This window comes from Emys orbicularis, chromosome 3, assembly GCF_028017835.1.
Source record: "Emys orbicularis isolate rEmyOrb1 chromosome 3, rEmyOrb1.hap1, whole genome shotgun sequence".
Taxonomy (NCBI): Eukaryota; Metazoa; Chordata; order Testudines; family Emydidae; genus Emys; species Emys orbicularis.
This window is the reverse complement of record NC_088685.1, coordinates 137,420,642-137,437,832: the sequence shown is the minus strand read 5'-3', so window position 1 is coordinate 137,437,832 and position 17,191 is coordinate 137,420,642. Positions and strand designations below refer to the sequence as shown.

The 17,191-nt window shown below is 44.6% G+C and overlaps 1 protein-coding gene across 2 annotated transcripts in view; it reads left to right on the top strand.

Annotated features, from left to right (window-relative positions):
• Window positions 1-14,082: 14,082 nt before the first annotated feature.
• Window positions 14,083-17,191, top strand: part of B3GALNT2 (beta-1,3-N-acetylgalactosaminyltransferase 2) — a 36,911-nt gene continuing 33,802 nt past the window's right edge. Inside the window, exon 1 of one of the 2 annotated variants that reach the window (XM_065401917.1) lies at window positions 14,083-14,200. In XM_065401917.1, the coding sequence (XP_065257989.1) occupies window positions 14,107-14,200 (94 nt within the window). In that variant the 5' untranslated portion in view covers window positions 14,083-14,106. Of the gene's footprint in view, window positions 14,201-15,061; window positions 15,180-17,191 lie in introns of those variants that run through there. The other variant, XM_065401916.1, reaches the window with a different exon arrangement.

Genomic DNA, 17,191 nt, shown 5'->3' with positions numbered 1-17,191 from the left:
GGAGGAAGTTCTGTTTAAACTGAATTATCACAGTTTTAGCCTATAGGCCAAATTTTGCTCTTAATCACACTGTGGATAAACCTAGAATAGTTCAATTGGCTTCAGTAGAGGTACTCTGAGGAGCCTAGAGTTGGTGTAACAAAGCAGAATTTGGCTCTTTGCTATGTCCATTCTTTGGTCATCTGCTTTGTCAATTTAATGCAATTATATGGCCACCTACCTAGGTCACTTATATAAAAGGAACAAATGTAATGTCTTACCGGAAGCAAAGAACACTCTTTCGACAACAGTGATATATGAAGATGTATGTTTAAAAAAAACAAAATAGTAATGGTTGATTATATTGCAATAATCCTTTTAACAAAAGATGAGAACAAACTCTGCAGTTTGATATGATGTGGTTTATAGTGTTCCCATTCATTCAGATCAACTTTTACATGTGTTTTCAACTCTATACAATTGTATATACTGGTATAGAAAACACCAAGGATATCACAGTCCTTTAGGACTGTCATAGAGTCTGATTGTTACTTTAGCAATACTAATGATAAATTATATACCTTTATTTCTTAAAAAGATCTTTTATTCCGAAATGTTACTAGCCATAATTCAGTAGACTGGCTTGAGAATTCCACTTGCGTTGTTGAGAGTAGCAGCAGTGGAACTATTGGAGCAAGTACTATGTAAATATTTTAAGAGCCCCACAACCTGAGGTGTGGCCCAAATTCAGCTTGATGCAAATTTATGCAGTACTATTAAATCAAGGGTGTGCACCCACTGACACCAGAGCTGAATTTAACCCATTTTATTTACCAAATGCAAGGCCTGATGAAACATAGGAACAGCTTTTCTATCATATAGAAAGACACATAGCAGGCTTTGTCAAGTATAATTTTATCATGTAAATCTATGAATGAAAGAGCAGATTTATACTAAAATCAGCTATTTCCCTTCCCAAATTCCTACCTTGAAAAAATGTCTTATAGAGTGACTTATTAGTGCCACCTATTGGACAAAGTGATAAAATAATAGATTTTCTAAAGAAAAAGGGATTAAATAGCCAGCTCTAGCTATGAGAAACCTCCTTTATATTCCTGTACAGCCCCCCCAAACTGCAACCCAGAGAGAGCACTTTAATGTACATGACCGCAGCTACACACCAGGGCTTTGCATAATGTTACCCAAATGCATGCCTGAGGCTCAAAGTTCAGTTCCAGATCCAAATTGCTAAATTCAAGTCTCATGAATTTAGAAGTTTGGAGGAGGGTATCCAATGTGGGTGTCTGTCTGGTTCCGTACATTAGAGGTGTTCAGACCTAAACTGTCAATAAGTTTAGGGATCTTTGGATGCAGAGTTTTGGTTTTGGATTGTTTTGTAATGATTCCCATGCCTGAATCTTACCGTCTTCTATACACCATTCAGATTTCTCTTCCTCACTTCCAGTGCACTTCACAACTCTGCCATCATTTACATCTCTGCCCACCTTTCTTCGTTCAGTCTTCACAAGCTACTTTCCTTACTGTTTCTTTTATCCACTCCTGAGGTCTAGGTCAGATTGTGTTGTAAATTCCACAGAATAAGAACTTAGATACAATAGAACTCAGCCCACCCCTTAAGCTTTGAACAATGTCTCACTTAAAGCATACCAAACAGTCTCTTCTCTCCTTCACTAAACTTTTGAAAACTCCTCACCATACATACCTCTAGTCTCTGAACTGTACCCTATATTGCCTTTACACACTCTAGGCTCCTTAAGACATAAATCTTGTTCTTTGTATAGCATATTGTAAAGGAATGTGCTATTAAGTTATTTTAGTGAGAGGAAGGAGGATCCACATTTCCTCTTAACTTTATAATTATAGCAAAGACCTATAGACTGACTGTTAGCCTTTCCAATCGCCTTGACTTTAAAAAGGTTTAATGTAACAACTTTTTAATCACAAATGGCTTAAGTCAGTTTTTGTTAACATTCCTGGGCTGTTTCTTGACTAAGCGATTCTTTGCATGGCAGATTAGCTGCTTCCTTACTTATCATGCCTCTATCGGCAGGAATCCCACGAGTCCTGATTTGAGAGAGAGAGAAAGAGGGAATTTTTTTTTTCATACTCTGAAGATCAAACAAGACTTCAGAAGTTAAACATAGTAGGTCTCTTTTCAAAGGAAACTTAACAAAAAGTTAAATAAGGAATGTGATGGATATAAAATTCAGAGTTTCTTTTATAACCTTCCAATGCTGACATTTACCAGATTGGCAGCTGTTACAGGTTTTGCCATTCACAAAGAGCAAAATGTATGTTTTTCAGTCTTATTTTTATTTCAGACTAAGGGAAATAAGGAGAACAAATAGTGTCCATGCGCGTACAGTGACATAAAACAGAATAACATCTTACAGCTACCCCTGCCAAACAAACACTTCAACGGAGGGAATGTATATATGATACACGCAAAACTATGTTAAAGGAACATTAAGGTTGCAAAGTCAAGCACTCAGAAGTTAGGAAATGCCAGAAGTAAGGTTGCTTGTGCAACCTTAATTCAGCTCCCTTGGGCTTATGCATTATGATTGTCTTTACCTACATGATTTTCCACAGAACTTCTGCATTATTCAGTGCACAGGTGGATGGTGCTCCATTAATGAGCAGCTATTCAGTATTGTTTTATCATCATAGTTCAATGTGTAGCACCAGGCCTTACTAACTGTACACCAGTGGTGAGCAACCTGTGGGCTGCACATGGCCCATCAGGGTAATCCGCTGGCAGGCCGTGAGACAGTGTTTACATTGATGGTCCGCAGCAGGGCTGCCCGCAGCTTCCAGTGGCCACGGTTTGCCGTTCCCGGCCAATGGGAGCTGTGGGAAGCAGTGTGGGCCACAGGGACATGCTGGCCGCCACTTCCTGCAGCTCCCATTGGCCAGGGATGGTGAACCGCGGCCACTGGGAGCTGTGGGCAGCTGTGCCTGTGGACGGTCAACGTAAACACTGTCTCTCTCGCCCGCCAGCAGATTACCCTGACGACCCGCGGACCGCAGGTTGACCACCACTGCTGTACACTATTCAAATCTGAGTTGAATACAGAATTATTAATTTCCTCATGGGATTTTCTATAGTGCTCATCACTGAATGCTTTGCAAATATGAATTAATTTACCTTCACGATACCCCTGTGAGGGTGAAAGGGTAGTATTTGCCCTATTTTACAGATGGGGAGCTGAAGCACAAAGAGATTAAGGTAAAAAGTATTCACCTATTTGGGTGCCCAATTTGAGTTGACGAGGACTTGATTTTTTTAGAGTACTTGGTATTATATAAGATTCAGAGCACAGCTCCCATTGACTTAGTTGAAGCTCAGCACTTCTGCAAATGAGACCCCTGGGTCCCAAGTCGGGCATCCAGAAAATGAAGAACATACAATTAATGCCCACTTGTGAAAATGCTGGTTTAAGTGACTTGCCCAGCATCACACAGGAAGTCTGTGGCCAGAGTCAGTGATAGAATCCAAGTCTACAGGGCAGTATTCAGCTGGCTTAACCATGAGATCATCCTTCCTCTTCCTATAATCTCCTGCCTCATTTGCTACATACCTTGCAACTTCTGCAACAAATGAAGCAGGGTCCTACAGACAACTGGCTCTTTCATTACACAAAATGGCAATTCTATCACGTAGCATCATATTGAAACTCAGAAGGGTCATCAGCGGGGTTGGAACAGCTAGATCAACTGCACAGACCTCTGCCACTCGAGCTAATAGAGTAATGGAGAGCCATAGTAGGTGGAGGTCTATGTGGACCAGCATTAGAGGGGGATGAGATACACTTTGCCAGAAAGTTTGCAGAGGAATAGTGTCTCAGGAATCTTGGGTTCCATCCCAGGCTCTGGAGGGAAGTGTTCTCTAGAAGTCATAGGCCCTTCTGCCTGTTCCCCTGCACTCCCTAAGCTTGACCCCTTCTGCCCCATTTCTTCCAACCTGTGCCTGTCCCAGTCCTGGCTCTTCCTCACCCATTCACATCCATTCCCATTCTCCTTGTCTACCCAGTCCCAGTCTCCACTCCTGAGGCTTTTCATTACAGTTCTCTCCACAGCTCGTTGTCAGATCTGTCTTCTCTCCTCGCACCCATCCACTGGGTCTGTGTCCCAGTATCCTTGGCCAAACAGTACCAGTCTACCTGCTCCTCTAGATCCATGTCCGATCTCAGTGTTCCCCTTCCCACCTGCCAACTTGCTCCCAGTATCCTCCATTTCCCATCTTCCCCAGAAAATCCCAGTCTCTTCTACTGGCTGCTAGTCCTCCCAGCAACTCAGAGTTTCTTTCTCTCCTGCCACCTCACCCCTCCAGATCCCAGTCTGACCAGACTCCTTTTCCTAATCTATTTTCCCTCTCCCCTGGTCCAATTTTTGTCCCCTCTACATTCAAAACAGGCGGTTTCCCCCTCCATGCTGCCTGGGTGCCAACAGACTGGGATCACTGAGAGCACAGGAGAGACAGGCTCCCTGCTCTCAGTTCCAGAACCCAGCCCCACAGTGGTCCAGAGCAGGTGACAGCAGCAGTTACAGGGAAAGTCCTTCTGAGCCCCAATAACTCTAGGCTGGAGCAGGGTCATTTGCTCCGTAGCGACAGGATTTGTAGATGTGGTCACATATAGAAGCTGTGAGGGGCTTGAGAATGCTCAGTGAGAACTGAATCTATGGAGATTTTAGCTGCTAAACTCTAGTGAATTTCTTTTGAGTATGTCAATCTGATATTTTTCAAATGCTGATAACCTGGTAAAATGTGTGCAGATTTCCATAGGAACAGCAAAAGGCATGTCTATGACACAAAAGCCATCCCCTGCCCAATTTCAAGTTTCTGCTCCAAAGCATGGGGGCACTCAAAGAAAAAATTGGCAGAATTTTTTAACATTGTTCTTAGAATCAGATTAAACATTTTGGCTGAAACTTTGCAAAACAATTCAGTCTAGAGACAGCCACGGCTCTTACAGAAAATTTCAGCCACGGCTCTAACAGTTATAGTTTGGCCAAGCTATAAGCAACTGAAAACTGGATTTTAAATGTGACTGTTGGACAATTTTAATAGTTACTGGTACTATCCCACCTCTACTGCCTGGTTTGGGTAATTCTTGTAGATTCAGGCTGATGACTATTTTGCTCTCAACCACTGTAAATAGACAGAAAGATCCAGTTCACATGCAACCAAACACTGCAGTATTTAAACAGCAGTGTGACAGGGTTAAATCAGCATGGCTTCAGTAAAGGAAAAACTGCCTTTCTGAGCAGGTAGTTATTTGAAACTCTTAGTAAAGGAGTATATTGAATGAAACAGGTAGACGTACATATCTGGATTTTTGAAAACCTTTTCATAGGTCTCCCATAAGAGATTATTTAGAAAAGTAGCCATGGGCAAAGTCTTGTAGGAATCCTGCCTCCGTTTACAGTGTAAAGGAGTACAGGCTCCTTGCTGCCCTGTGTGCACAGCTTGTGTAGGTCAAAACTTTCCAATTGTGTCTAACCCTCTGGCTGTTCAGGGAGGTCTATAGAGACCAGACTGGTCACATACTGCTAACATTTCTCCTTGTTTCCCACTCCAGCTATTTATTTGCAGTGATTTCCGTTTAAAAAGGATGGTCCATGCTCCAAGGATTTCAACTTTTGCAGAAGTCTCTTAGGTCTGTCCTCTGCCCGCAGTGTTGTCAGCAATATATTGATAACAATAGCCCAGCTGAGGAGTCTAGGAACTCACCTATACCTGTTCTTAGATAGCCCTTCCTTTGATTATGTTGCCAAGCAGGGGATACAGGAGCCATATTCCAAATTTTCTGAAGATCCTTGGGAATACGGGAAAGGAATTGATGGTTCCTTGCTTTCATCAATACTTGTTTTGATGAATACTTGTTCCCCTTTTGCTTATGAGCTCTGGAAAAAATTAAGTATTTCCTTCTCCACCCTTCCACAATGCAACCTGTTATATTAATGGGAGGTGGACACACCTTTGTAACACTTATGAACTCTGTAGCATTTACCCTTTCCTAAGAGTTACTGTCCACATAACTTTAGACGTCATTGAACTTTTGCAAGCAGTGTTACTGATGGCACAGTGGATTGTGTGATATAGTGCATCAGCTGGTTGGTCAATGTGCTATGTGAAAAATTCCTATCCTGACTATATAACCCTTATCTCACCCACTGAGGTCATTGCTAGACCTTTCATTGATTTCGGATGAAGCAAGAACTGGCCAAGCATGAAAAACACAACTTTTAGTGGGTAAATGCTGCAGACATACATGTACCTTGACCCTAATTCCTGTTTATTTCAACTGCCCCTGCTGTTCTATTAAAAGAAAACACCAACATCCCAGTCAGGGCAAGAGTAATGCAAGCAAGTAGAGTCAATGTTACATAGTGGCTCACTGATGTATGTACCTATCCCTCTGGTATTTAACAATGCATGTTTGTTAGACATCAGTATTGACTACTGCATGTGAGACCGTAAATACTTATCCTAAGACATGATGTCCCAAGTTCAGCCAGCAACCTGGGGCCTAAAATTCCTAGCTCCCAGGTACAAAAGCAACTGTTTCAGAGCAGTGCCACCTTATGCTCATTGCTCATATAAAAAACAGCCCTTGCCCATCAAATTATTCAGTGTATGTCACAAAAATAACCTGAGCCTCTATGACAGAAGGAGGGAGTGGAAACTTGAATGTTCAGAAAGTGTATAAGGAAAAATGACATATTTCAAATCATTCATTATTAACCAGCAACTGGGGTTTGAGCAAAGCCCTCTGGGCCCATTTTCATTCCAGTTGGATCTGTTCACATCAAACACAATAGATGAATGATTGCTCTGAAGAATGCCACTGTAGCGACCCACTAGGATTGCCCCAGGATTGGTGGATTAAAGGCAGTGTGCTTTGCAACACATGCATAGGCAAAAGTAAACAAAACTGGCCAAGGACCCTAAAATCACAACTTAATGAAGCTGCATGAAAAAAATCACAAACTCTTAAAAGAGATTTTCACACTGGGGCAATCTTGAATACTGAGAACACTGGTACAAGAAGCAACATAGTTAGACAGGAAATTTATGTCATAAGCTTTGTGTTAGAATTACATCCTTCACACTGACTGCTGAGTTTCTCCTCGATGTTTGCAATGCGATCATAATCAATCTTGTCTTAATGACATCGTAGTGGATTGCCATAGGAAAGATGGCAATGTTACAAATTAAACAATATAAATTCATTGCCAGATCAAAGGAACAGAGAAGATGAGTGGCGAGGAAAAAACCTGCATTGTTTAAACACAAATACCCTTGATCATTAGCAAAAGGGACAAGGAAAACTATGAAAAACAGGTGAACTGAAAAACTAATCATAACAGATTGACCCCATTGACTGAAGAAGAAATCAGGCACATGAAGCAAGTTAAATCAGCTGAGAGAGAGACTCACTCATTGAATTTTCCCCTGGTTTCCTATGAGAAAAACCTCATGTACACAAAATTGAATGAAGAAATGTCACCAGACAAAGTGTTTTTGTAAGTGCGGAAGATGATATTTCAGTATCAAGCCATAGTTTCCTTTTGTTTACAGCAGTGAAACCCCATATTTCTTCAGTGGGTTACAGCAGTATAACTGAGACAATTTGCATTAGACATATTAGTCAGCTGAATTAAGAGTGTACAGTATTAGGAAAAGGAAGATGAAATATTATCTTGGCTGCCAGCTATAATTGTAATAGCATAGGATAGTTTGTAATCGACTTAAGCTAAACCAATTTTAAGACCAACATAGGAATGTCCACATAAAGTTGCACCAGATTAAATAAACTGTTTCTAAACTGATTTAGCTCAATCAGTACACAAACTGTGTAGACAAGGCCTCAGTGCCAATAAAGTAAAAATACTCATTAATGTAGGTAGGGACAGCTAAGTCAAAATACTGTAAAGTACATAATATAAAATACTAAAAAAAATTGAGTCAGAGTTTTTAAACAATTCCTTTTCACAATCTTAACTATCAATCCAAAATCCATTAGTTTTCTCATAATAGCTATCAAAAAGTCAGGTATTATCGTGGTAAAAAATCTCCAGAGTTCTCATTTTCAGATGAATATGTGGGCCAAGATTAAAAAAATTAATACCTAAAGTTAGGCTCCTAAATCCATATTTAGGCATCTAGGTACTGGCCTGATTTTCAAACATGCTGAGCACCCAGCAACTCCCATGGCTTTTAATGTGAAATCCTGCGTGCTCAGCATGTTTGAAAATCAGGCCAATATCAAGGTGCGGAGGGCCCTGACCTTGCAAAGATTTATGTATGTTCTTAACTGTATACACAATGTGAGTAATTCCCTTGCAATTGAGGGCGTTAATATTTATTTAGGAACCTAACTTTCAGCCTCTGGTTTTGAAAATCTTAGCCACACTTTTACTGGAAATAGAATTGTGCAGTCCTGTATTACTAAACTCTATTTTTAGTGACATCAGCTCAAATCCACAAAGAGATTTAAATGTTGCAGTGCCTAACTTTTAAGCACCTACCTCCACCCAGTGGAATCCCACAAACCCTGAGTTAAGTGCTTCAGAAGGGGATCCACAAAAGCCAGTATTGTAGTTGGGACTGGAGGCCACCTAAATAGCCCATGTTGAGGAGAGGGGTATGTCCTAAGCCTCACCCAACACACAGAGTTAGACACCTGTCTCCACTTGTGATCCATGACCAGTAACCTCCTGGAGCCAGGCACCTAAGCTGGGTTCTTGCAAGAATGGTAGCGACACATGCCAAACCCCATACAATATAGCCAGGGATGGGGAAAAGGAAAACATCTCCCTGCTACTCTTCAGTGCAGTGTTCAGGGCACTTACCCAGGATGTGGGAGACCCCCCTGTTCAATTCTCTCCTCTATTTGATGTGGAGAAGGGATTTGAACTGGGGTTTCCCTTCTCATCGTGTGCCTTAACCCCTGGACTATGGAATGGTCTGATGTGGGGGGCAATGGCGCCAGGGCCAGGGGAACATACCCCCCACTTTTTAACATAGGTGTAGTTGGGGGGGGGCAGGGGATGGCACTGCCCCCCAACTGCAAGTTTTGGGCAGGCATGGAGTGGCACCAGCAGGGGCTGTGCTTCGCAGCAGGGGACCTGATCAGGTTTGCAGGGGGGCAACACTGCCAGGAAGCACAGCCTCTGCTGGACCTGCTCCACTGGGCTAAAGGTTATAAGAGAGTCTGCCCCTCCTCCCACCCCAGTCATTTTAGGTGTGTACCAGCACCTTGTAAGAAACAGCTTAGACACCTAACTCCAGGAGAGGATTCACAGCTGTGAATCTCAAGCACAGCCCAGACATAGACCTCTGAGCACCTGAGAGGGACGGAGCTTAGGCCACACCCCACTTCTTGGCATTTCCTGTTAGCCAACTTAGATGGCTTCACACTCAGTATGTGGGCTTTTGTGGATCCCATGCTCAGGCACCCAACTCTCCAAGCATTGTATAGGGACCACGAGGGCCTATCTCACGGCTGTGAATTCCACCAAGTGACTTTGCATCTAAAAGTTAGATGTTGCAACACTCATGGCTAGTCTACACTGGCAACGCTAAAGTGCTGCTGCAGCAGCGCTTTAACATGCCTTCGTGTGGTCCCAGCGCTCTAAAAAAACCACCTCAACGAGGGGCGTAGCTCCCAGCGCTGGGGCACTGTTTGCACTGGCGCTTTGCAGCACTGCAACTTGCTGCGCACGGGGCGGAGGGTTTCACACCCGAGTGAGAAAGTTGCAGTGTTGTTAATTGCCAGTGTAGACAAGCTCTCAAATCCCTTTATGGATTTAGTCCTCAGTCTTTCCTTCCTGATATACTAGGTAGGCCGCAGCAGAGTCACAGTCTGCTGTTAACTCATGTATTTCTGATAGAATACCATCAGTAAACCTTCCATTAACCCTGACAGCTGTTGTGAGTGAATCTCACAGCTGTGTACTCAGAGGCAACTGACTGCACATCCGCATCATTTTGTCAGGTAAATCCATGGTGTAGGAAACAAAGGAAACCTTTGTTCCCTACCCTTTCATGTGCAACAAGACCAGCTACTGTTCCAGATGCCTGTAATCTCATCCTTCGTATCTAACTGCATCATATCCACTAAACTAATCTGAATTGGGCCTGGTCAGTACTTGGATGAGTGACCTCTAGAGAAATGCAGTTGCAGGAAGTAGTGTGGGTGATTCCATGGGAATCTTCTGGTTGAGTCAACAGTGTGTGTGTGCTAGTGTAGATGGTGGGTTTTGGATGAGATGTAAAAAGGAGCACCTGACTATTAAAGATCCCATGGCACTTTTTGCAAGAGCAAAAGTGTTACTCTGGTTTCCTGGCCATATTCCAATCATGGTAATTACACTCTGGATGTCTAAAATTCCCCATGTAATTTTAGATGCATAAGATATTCCTCACTTCTTCTTCCAAGTAGTTGTATTTCTGAGTGCTGTAACACAGGTGCTGCATTTTAAATGGTGGGAGACCTGGTTCCTTGCCAAAGTGAGGCACTTGTATTTTTTTGTGTTTATTGGAGTAATTAAGGATTGTGGTGGAAGTCTATCTTGCTAGTATAAGATGAATTATTAAAAGAAAGAGAATCTTTCTCAGAGTTTTATTGTTGCACAAAAATAAAACAGATACTAGGAAAAAGGTATAGGCATAGAAAACAAAAAATACGTATTCAAGATATTGTACTATCTCACAGAGCGTTTGAACTGTGTAAGCATTAATCCAGTATCTCTGTAATGAATGAGCCCCAGACTAGGGCCTTGGCTATACTTGGGAATTCACAGCGCTGCTGCTGGCTTCTAGGCCTTGGCTACACTGGCGCTGTACAGCGCTGCAACTTGCTGCGCTCAGGGGTGTGAAAACGGCCCCCCCAAGCGCAGCGAGTGCAGCGCTGTAAAGCGCCAGTGTAATCAGCGCCTGCAGCGCTGCATGCTCGCTCGCAGCGCTGCAAGCTACTCCCCTCGGAGAGGTGGAGTACTTACAGCGCTGCGAGAGAGCTCTCGCAGCGCTGGCGGCGCGACTACACTCATGCTTCACAGCGCTGCCGCGGCAGCGCTGTGAATTGCCAAGTGTAGCCAAGGCCTAAGGCTACGTCTACACTAGAAACTTCAAGCACTGCTGCGGGAGTGCTCCTGTGGCAGCGCTTTGAAGCGTGAGTGTGGTCACACATGAGCACTGGGAGAGAGCTCTCCCAGCGCTCCTGGTAATCCACCTCCATGAGGGGAATAGCTCCGAGGGCTGGGAGCACGGCTCCCAGCGCTCGGCGCCTGTCCACACTAGCGCTTTAAAGCACTCAAACTTGCTGCACTCAGGAGGGTGATTTTTCACACCCCTGAGCCAGCAAGGTAGAGCGTTATAAAATGTAAGTGTAGACAAGCCCTAAGGGAGCCCCCTTACACTGTTTTTTCCCCAGAGTATAGTGACCAGATAGCAAATGTGAAAAATTGGGACAGAGCATGGGGGGGTTAAAAGTGCCTATATAAGAAAAAGCGGCAAATATTGGGACTGTCCCAGAGGCTGCTTCCACACAATTTACAACTCTTTTACCTTTCCAGAGTAACATGAAAGAGCACAAGAACATGGCCTATTAAGACCCCAGACTGGGGATAGGGTATCTATTTAAATTCCTGGTTCTGCCATTCAGTTTCTGAATTACCCTGGGCAAGTCACTTAATCTTGCTGTGGTTCGGTTCTCTCATTGTGGAAGTGAGGGAGCACTACTTACCTATCTTCCAAGTGTTGTTAAGTATTAATAGCAGCAGAGGGAGCTGCTAGCATGCAACAACCATAACTAAAGACACTTCCATTTTATAGCTATACTGTAGCTATAAAGAAATGATGGTGTATGGTATGAGAAAGGTTTTATAGACACAAGATTGGGATGACCACACTGTTTACAACTGATTCTGAGAAAAATTGCCAAGAGGAATGCTGTGTTTCTTCCTCAGTTTGATTCCTGGACTTTTTGAAGAATAGCAGACCAAGGGTTCTTTCTATCCAGAATATTTATATTATTCTACAGCTGGGCTTGAGAAACTAACAAAAAATTATATAATTGGCAGAGCCCATACCACCAATTAGATTTTTCTTGGTATTGTATGTAAATAAAAACAGGTAGCTGTATATGATGCTTTCACCTTACAGAATCTAATTTACCTACAATACTTCTTAGATGTCCTATTGCCTTGGTATTTAACTGTCTTGAGAACCGTTGTCTACGCTGGAAAAAACCCAATGGCACTGATTAGCACCACAGCAAGCATTCTCCACGGGAGACCAAGAACTGAAGGAGTACAGAGATCGAGCTACCTTCTCATCTCCAGGTCAGGGTTGAGTAGAGTTGACCTGTTTTATATTTTGAATTAAATCCCTCCCTTTTCCCCCCTCCCCACTTGACATCCAAGCAATTCCTACCCAACACAAAGCATATGATCAGATAAAAAGTATGTTGTGAGCAGGGGCGGCGAGTTATATGGGCCCGTGGTGCCCGTGCTCCAGGAATATTCAGGGCCCGGGGGCACAGCTCCACGAATGTTCTGGGCCGGGTTACTCGCCCGGCCCCGCCTGCCGCCCCTGCACGATTTAAAAGGGCCTGGAGGCTCCTGGCCGCTGCCACCAATGCCAACATCAGCAGCGCAGTGGGGCTAAGGCGGCTTCCTGCCTGCCCTTGCTCTGCACCACTCTTGGAAGTGGCTGGCACGTCCCTGTGGCCCTGAGGGTGTGTGTGTCTCCGTGCTGCCAATGGGAGCAGCAGGGACAGTGCCTGTGGGCAGCGGTGCGTGGAGACCCCCCAGCCCCCTGCCTAGGAGCCACTGCCAGACAGGTGTGCAGGTCGCTTTTGGGAGCTGCCTGAGGTAAGCACCTCACCCTCTCCTGCACCCCAATCCCTTGCCCCTGCCCAGAGCCCACACCCAAAATCCCTCTCAGAGCCCGCCCCCCCTGCACCCCAACCCCCTACCACAGCCCAGAGCCCACACCCAGCATCCAAACTCCCCCCCCAGAGCCTGCACCCCAAACCCTCTCCTGCACCCAAACTCCCTCCCAGAGCCTTAGGCGGGGGGCCACGGGCAGGACTTGGACCAATTCTGGGCACCACCAAAATTATACAAACCTGCCACCCCTGGTTGTGAGATACATAAATGGCTTATTTGGCACCAAGCATTAAACATAGGCGACATGTGATGTCGCCTAAAAAAACCCAACCAAACAAAAAAGCAGTCTCATTTCTTATACTCTTTCTTTGAAAAACAGGCCCTCACTTTAAGGTGTTTTGGCAGAATAGGGAAAAGGGATGCTGGTATGCCAGTGCTCACTCCTAGCCCAGGTAGGCTTTGCACTGGTGCAGTTTACCCCAGAGCACCCCGCACCGGTACAAATCTTGTCAACGCTATGAGTTTGTCCCAGGGACTAAAAACCCAGCGTGGACAGACTGTGAGTTTTTCAGGACAGGGCCACCAGCTGAGATTTTAAAAAGTGATTAGCGACTTGGGGTACCCAACTTGATCCACCTCCATAGAGCCCATCCCCTGAGCACCGGCTCTCACGTGGGTGCCCTGCCCACCATCTCCAATAATCGCTGCTGGAAAGCTTGGCCGGCTGCACGTTGTGAATGTGAGGCGTTTGGAAAGAGGCACAATGCGGGTGACAACCGTGACGCTGCGCGGCTTTGGACAGCAGCAAGGAAACCCCACGGGCGATCTTCCCACACAGAAGGAGCCTTTAAGCTCTATGTGCTCGCTACCCACCCACCCGCGTGCGGCGGCTCGCTGGGGCGAGAGGGCTGCAGGGCAGGGGGACGGGCCGCTCCGCCGCCCCGGGTCCCCGGCAGCAGGGCGCGGCGCTGGGGGATTGTGGGGATTGTAGTAGGGAGGCGCCGCTCTCTGGGCTCAGGGCGGGACTTCAGTTCCCGGCGGCCGCAGGCAGGCGGGGCGAGCCGGGCACAGCTGCGGAGCGCTCGGCGGCTGCGGCCCGGAGCGCGGCGCTGCGGGGAGAGCGCGGGGCAGCCCCCTCCTCGGGAAGCCCCCGGCCCGGCTGGGGGAGGCCGGCGCGGGGCGAGGCGGGGAAGGGGCCGGCGGCCAATGCGAAATTGGCTGGTGCTGCTGTGCCCGTGCGCGGTCGGGGTCGCGCTGCACCTCTGGCTGCTGCTCGGCGGCCCCTGGAGGCACCCGGCAGGTAGGGGCAGGGCGCACGCCCCGGGGAAGGGGCGGGCTACTGGGCGCATGCACGCTTCGTTTGGAGGGGAGACGATGGGGCGCTGCCATTCCCCACTCAAGGCGGGCCGGGTACTTGTGGGGGTGGTTCAGGGTGCAGGCACCTTCCCCTGAGAGGGGGGGGGCGCTGGGCAGGAGGGGACAGAGGTGCATGCCCAGTGAGAGTGCGGGGTTCACGCTTCCCTCCCATAGCATGTGTCCCTCTAAGCCTTTCCCAGTTTTCTCAAAGAAAGAGAGTCCAGGGGGTGTTGTAAGGCCCGCAGAGCACAGTGGGCTGCTAGCAGCAGACCTGGTCAAATGGTCAGGGGGGACTTGCAAATATTTCATTTGAGGACTGATGTGGGAAATTGAAAAATAAATGTCCTGCGTAGTATTTGGCCATCTATAGAGCTGATCACAAATGATGAGTTCAATTAAAATAAGTGATAAAATCCATTGGTTAGATTATATACAAGAAATAAATTGACTAGCTCTTCTTATTCCCCTGAGTTTAGAGAGCTAGCAATGAGCCTTCCTCCCCTCCCCCGTGTAATTTGATTTTGGGAAGTAGTTCTATTAATACAAACACATTGCATTAAAGATCACTATTTCCCCCCTTTTAGGGCAGGGCTGGATGTTGTATAACTCTTTAACTGATTGAGTGAAGAAGCACATGCTGGGCAAACAGCTGTTTGGGCATTTCTGTGGTTGAGAAATTCCAAGCAGGCTGCATGAAAATATTTGATATATAGGTTTAGCGTGGAGCCAGTAGAATGCTTTTTGTTATTAGATAATCTACAGAGGAAAAGTGCATGAAAAGCTAACGTGGGTTTATAGGAAAACAATGAAGAATTATGTAGGACAGGAGAACAATTTTGTGCCTGTATTTTTAAACTGGAGCTACTTCATTATAATTCAGCAAAGTGATTACTGGCAGTACAATGGAACTTTCTTTATTGAGAGTAATCTGTTTTTTCACAGACTTAACTTAGTTATGAGCCCAATCCTGCTCCCATTCAAGTCACTGACAAAATTCCTCTTGACTTCAGTTGTGTAGGACAAGGCTATATAATATGAATTGCTGTTTGGACTTTGCTATGTAATCAGAACCAATAAGGATGTGCATTGTCCTTACTATAAAATGGGTTTGCAATAAATCAAGGTGAGTGTAAGTAGATTTCACTTTATGTTGATACCTGTTGGTCAGAATAGGCATTTTCATCAACTAATGAGATTACTCCATTGGTGGTGATTGTTAGAAGTTGATGACCATAAATAACTTTCCATGCTACCTGTTAGTGGGTTTCTGAAACTTTGCCATGGAGTTTTATAATTTGTTGGAAATGTTCTGTTTTGAAAAGAGACTAAGTAAAAGTGGTGTTTTATTACTCAGCAGATCTGCTTGGAGACATGGTAGTCATTTGGAGTCATGGTAGCTAATTTTATTAACAAAAATAAGATGTTACTAGTACTGACTCCTATTAGCTGGGCAGAGTCTACACAGGTAAGAAGGAATGAGATGGAGTCTATTCTTTCTCGGGCATTTTTCTATAGAATTGTTCGCTAAATTCAACAGCCAATTAGTAACACCTGTCTAATATGCAATGTCACTAGGGTTATATATATGTCAGTGGGGGCCTGTTTTGGCATGTAGAACCTGAATGATGGTGATGCATGAGCAGGAAAAAACCCAGCTTGGTTTTCCAGATCCTAGGTTGAACTTGCAGGGCTGTCTGTCAGGGGGAAAAAAATATTTTTATTTGATCTGGGTGTCATGGAGAGGCAGTAAACATGGAACCCCATAATGCCTTTTTAATAGTCACTTTTCAGCATTGCTCTCCAAATGTAAACGTTTTCATAAGATGATCTAGGAGAAGTGTCCTCAGAGAGAGAGAGAGAGAGAAATGCTTTTTGGGGGTTGATGAAGAATATTTTAAACACAAAGGTAAGGATAGGCTGTTTATAGTTCCATATCGTGTTGCTGGGCCATTTATACTTTTACTGCTCTACTTTTTTCACAAGTTATAGTAAAATTAATAATTTGTATTGAGTGCTTATTAGAAGTTTTCTGATTTCCCTGAGGAAGTGATCCAGCAAGAAAAAGATATTCCTTTCCACCTCCTGCACCTCATATTTCTGGTGCTGACTTGTATCCTTTGCGTGGGGGGAAGGTCAACCTCTCCCCAGGAAGGGCAGATTCACAGTTTCAGAAATGCAGTGTTAGGGTAAATGATATAGTATATGTATGTGACTTTTGTTTCCAGGCTGTGGATTTCCATTTCTAGGCATCAGTTGTTACTCTTTCCAGGACAAATCCTAGTTCCTTTCAAGCCAATAGCAAAACTCTAATTCACTTCAGTAGGACCAGTGTTTGGCCCTAAGAGTCATACTGATGATGATTTTGGTGTTAATGTATTGCTATTTTGGGGTCTCAGTCCTGCAGACATTTCTATTACTATCCTTTATGCTCACCATAGCAAGTAGTCCATGTGACTGACTACTCGCACTGTGTCAGATAGTAAGTTCTAGCAGGATCAGGCCTTTAGTAGTCAAGCAAGTGCACAGTAGTCTCTCTTTCCAGATTTTATTCTGAATTGTGCAGGGCTTGTTTAACAGTAACATATAGAATAAAGCAGTGAACCTGAGCAAAGAAAAACATAGGAAATTTCCCCTGATATTAAGTGTAAAAATGAAATCTTTCAATGTATGGAATAGTTTCCTAGGGAAAGCACTTTGGAGCACTCTTGCGCAGTAAGTGAAAGGATCATGCGCTTAATAGACCTTGAAAGCTTCTAGAAACACATACACTATACGAAACATTTCTGCATTGCCAGAGGGAGGAAAGATGAGCTAAGAGATTTCTTTCATCTCTGATGTCTATTGTTCTGTGATTTTTGTTCTTCAAAGTGCTTTGTGAACATTAATAAACTGGTGATAGGTTTATACCACAGAGTAGGAAATGGCCTTATTTTTT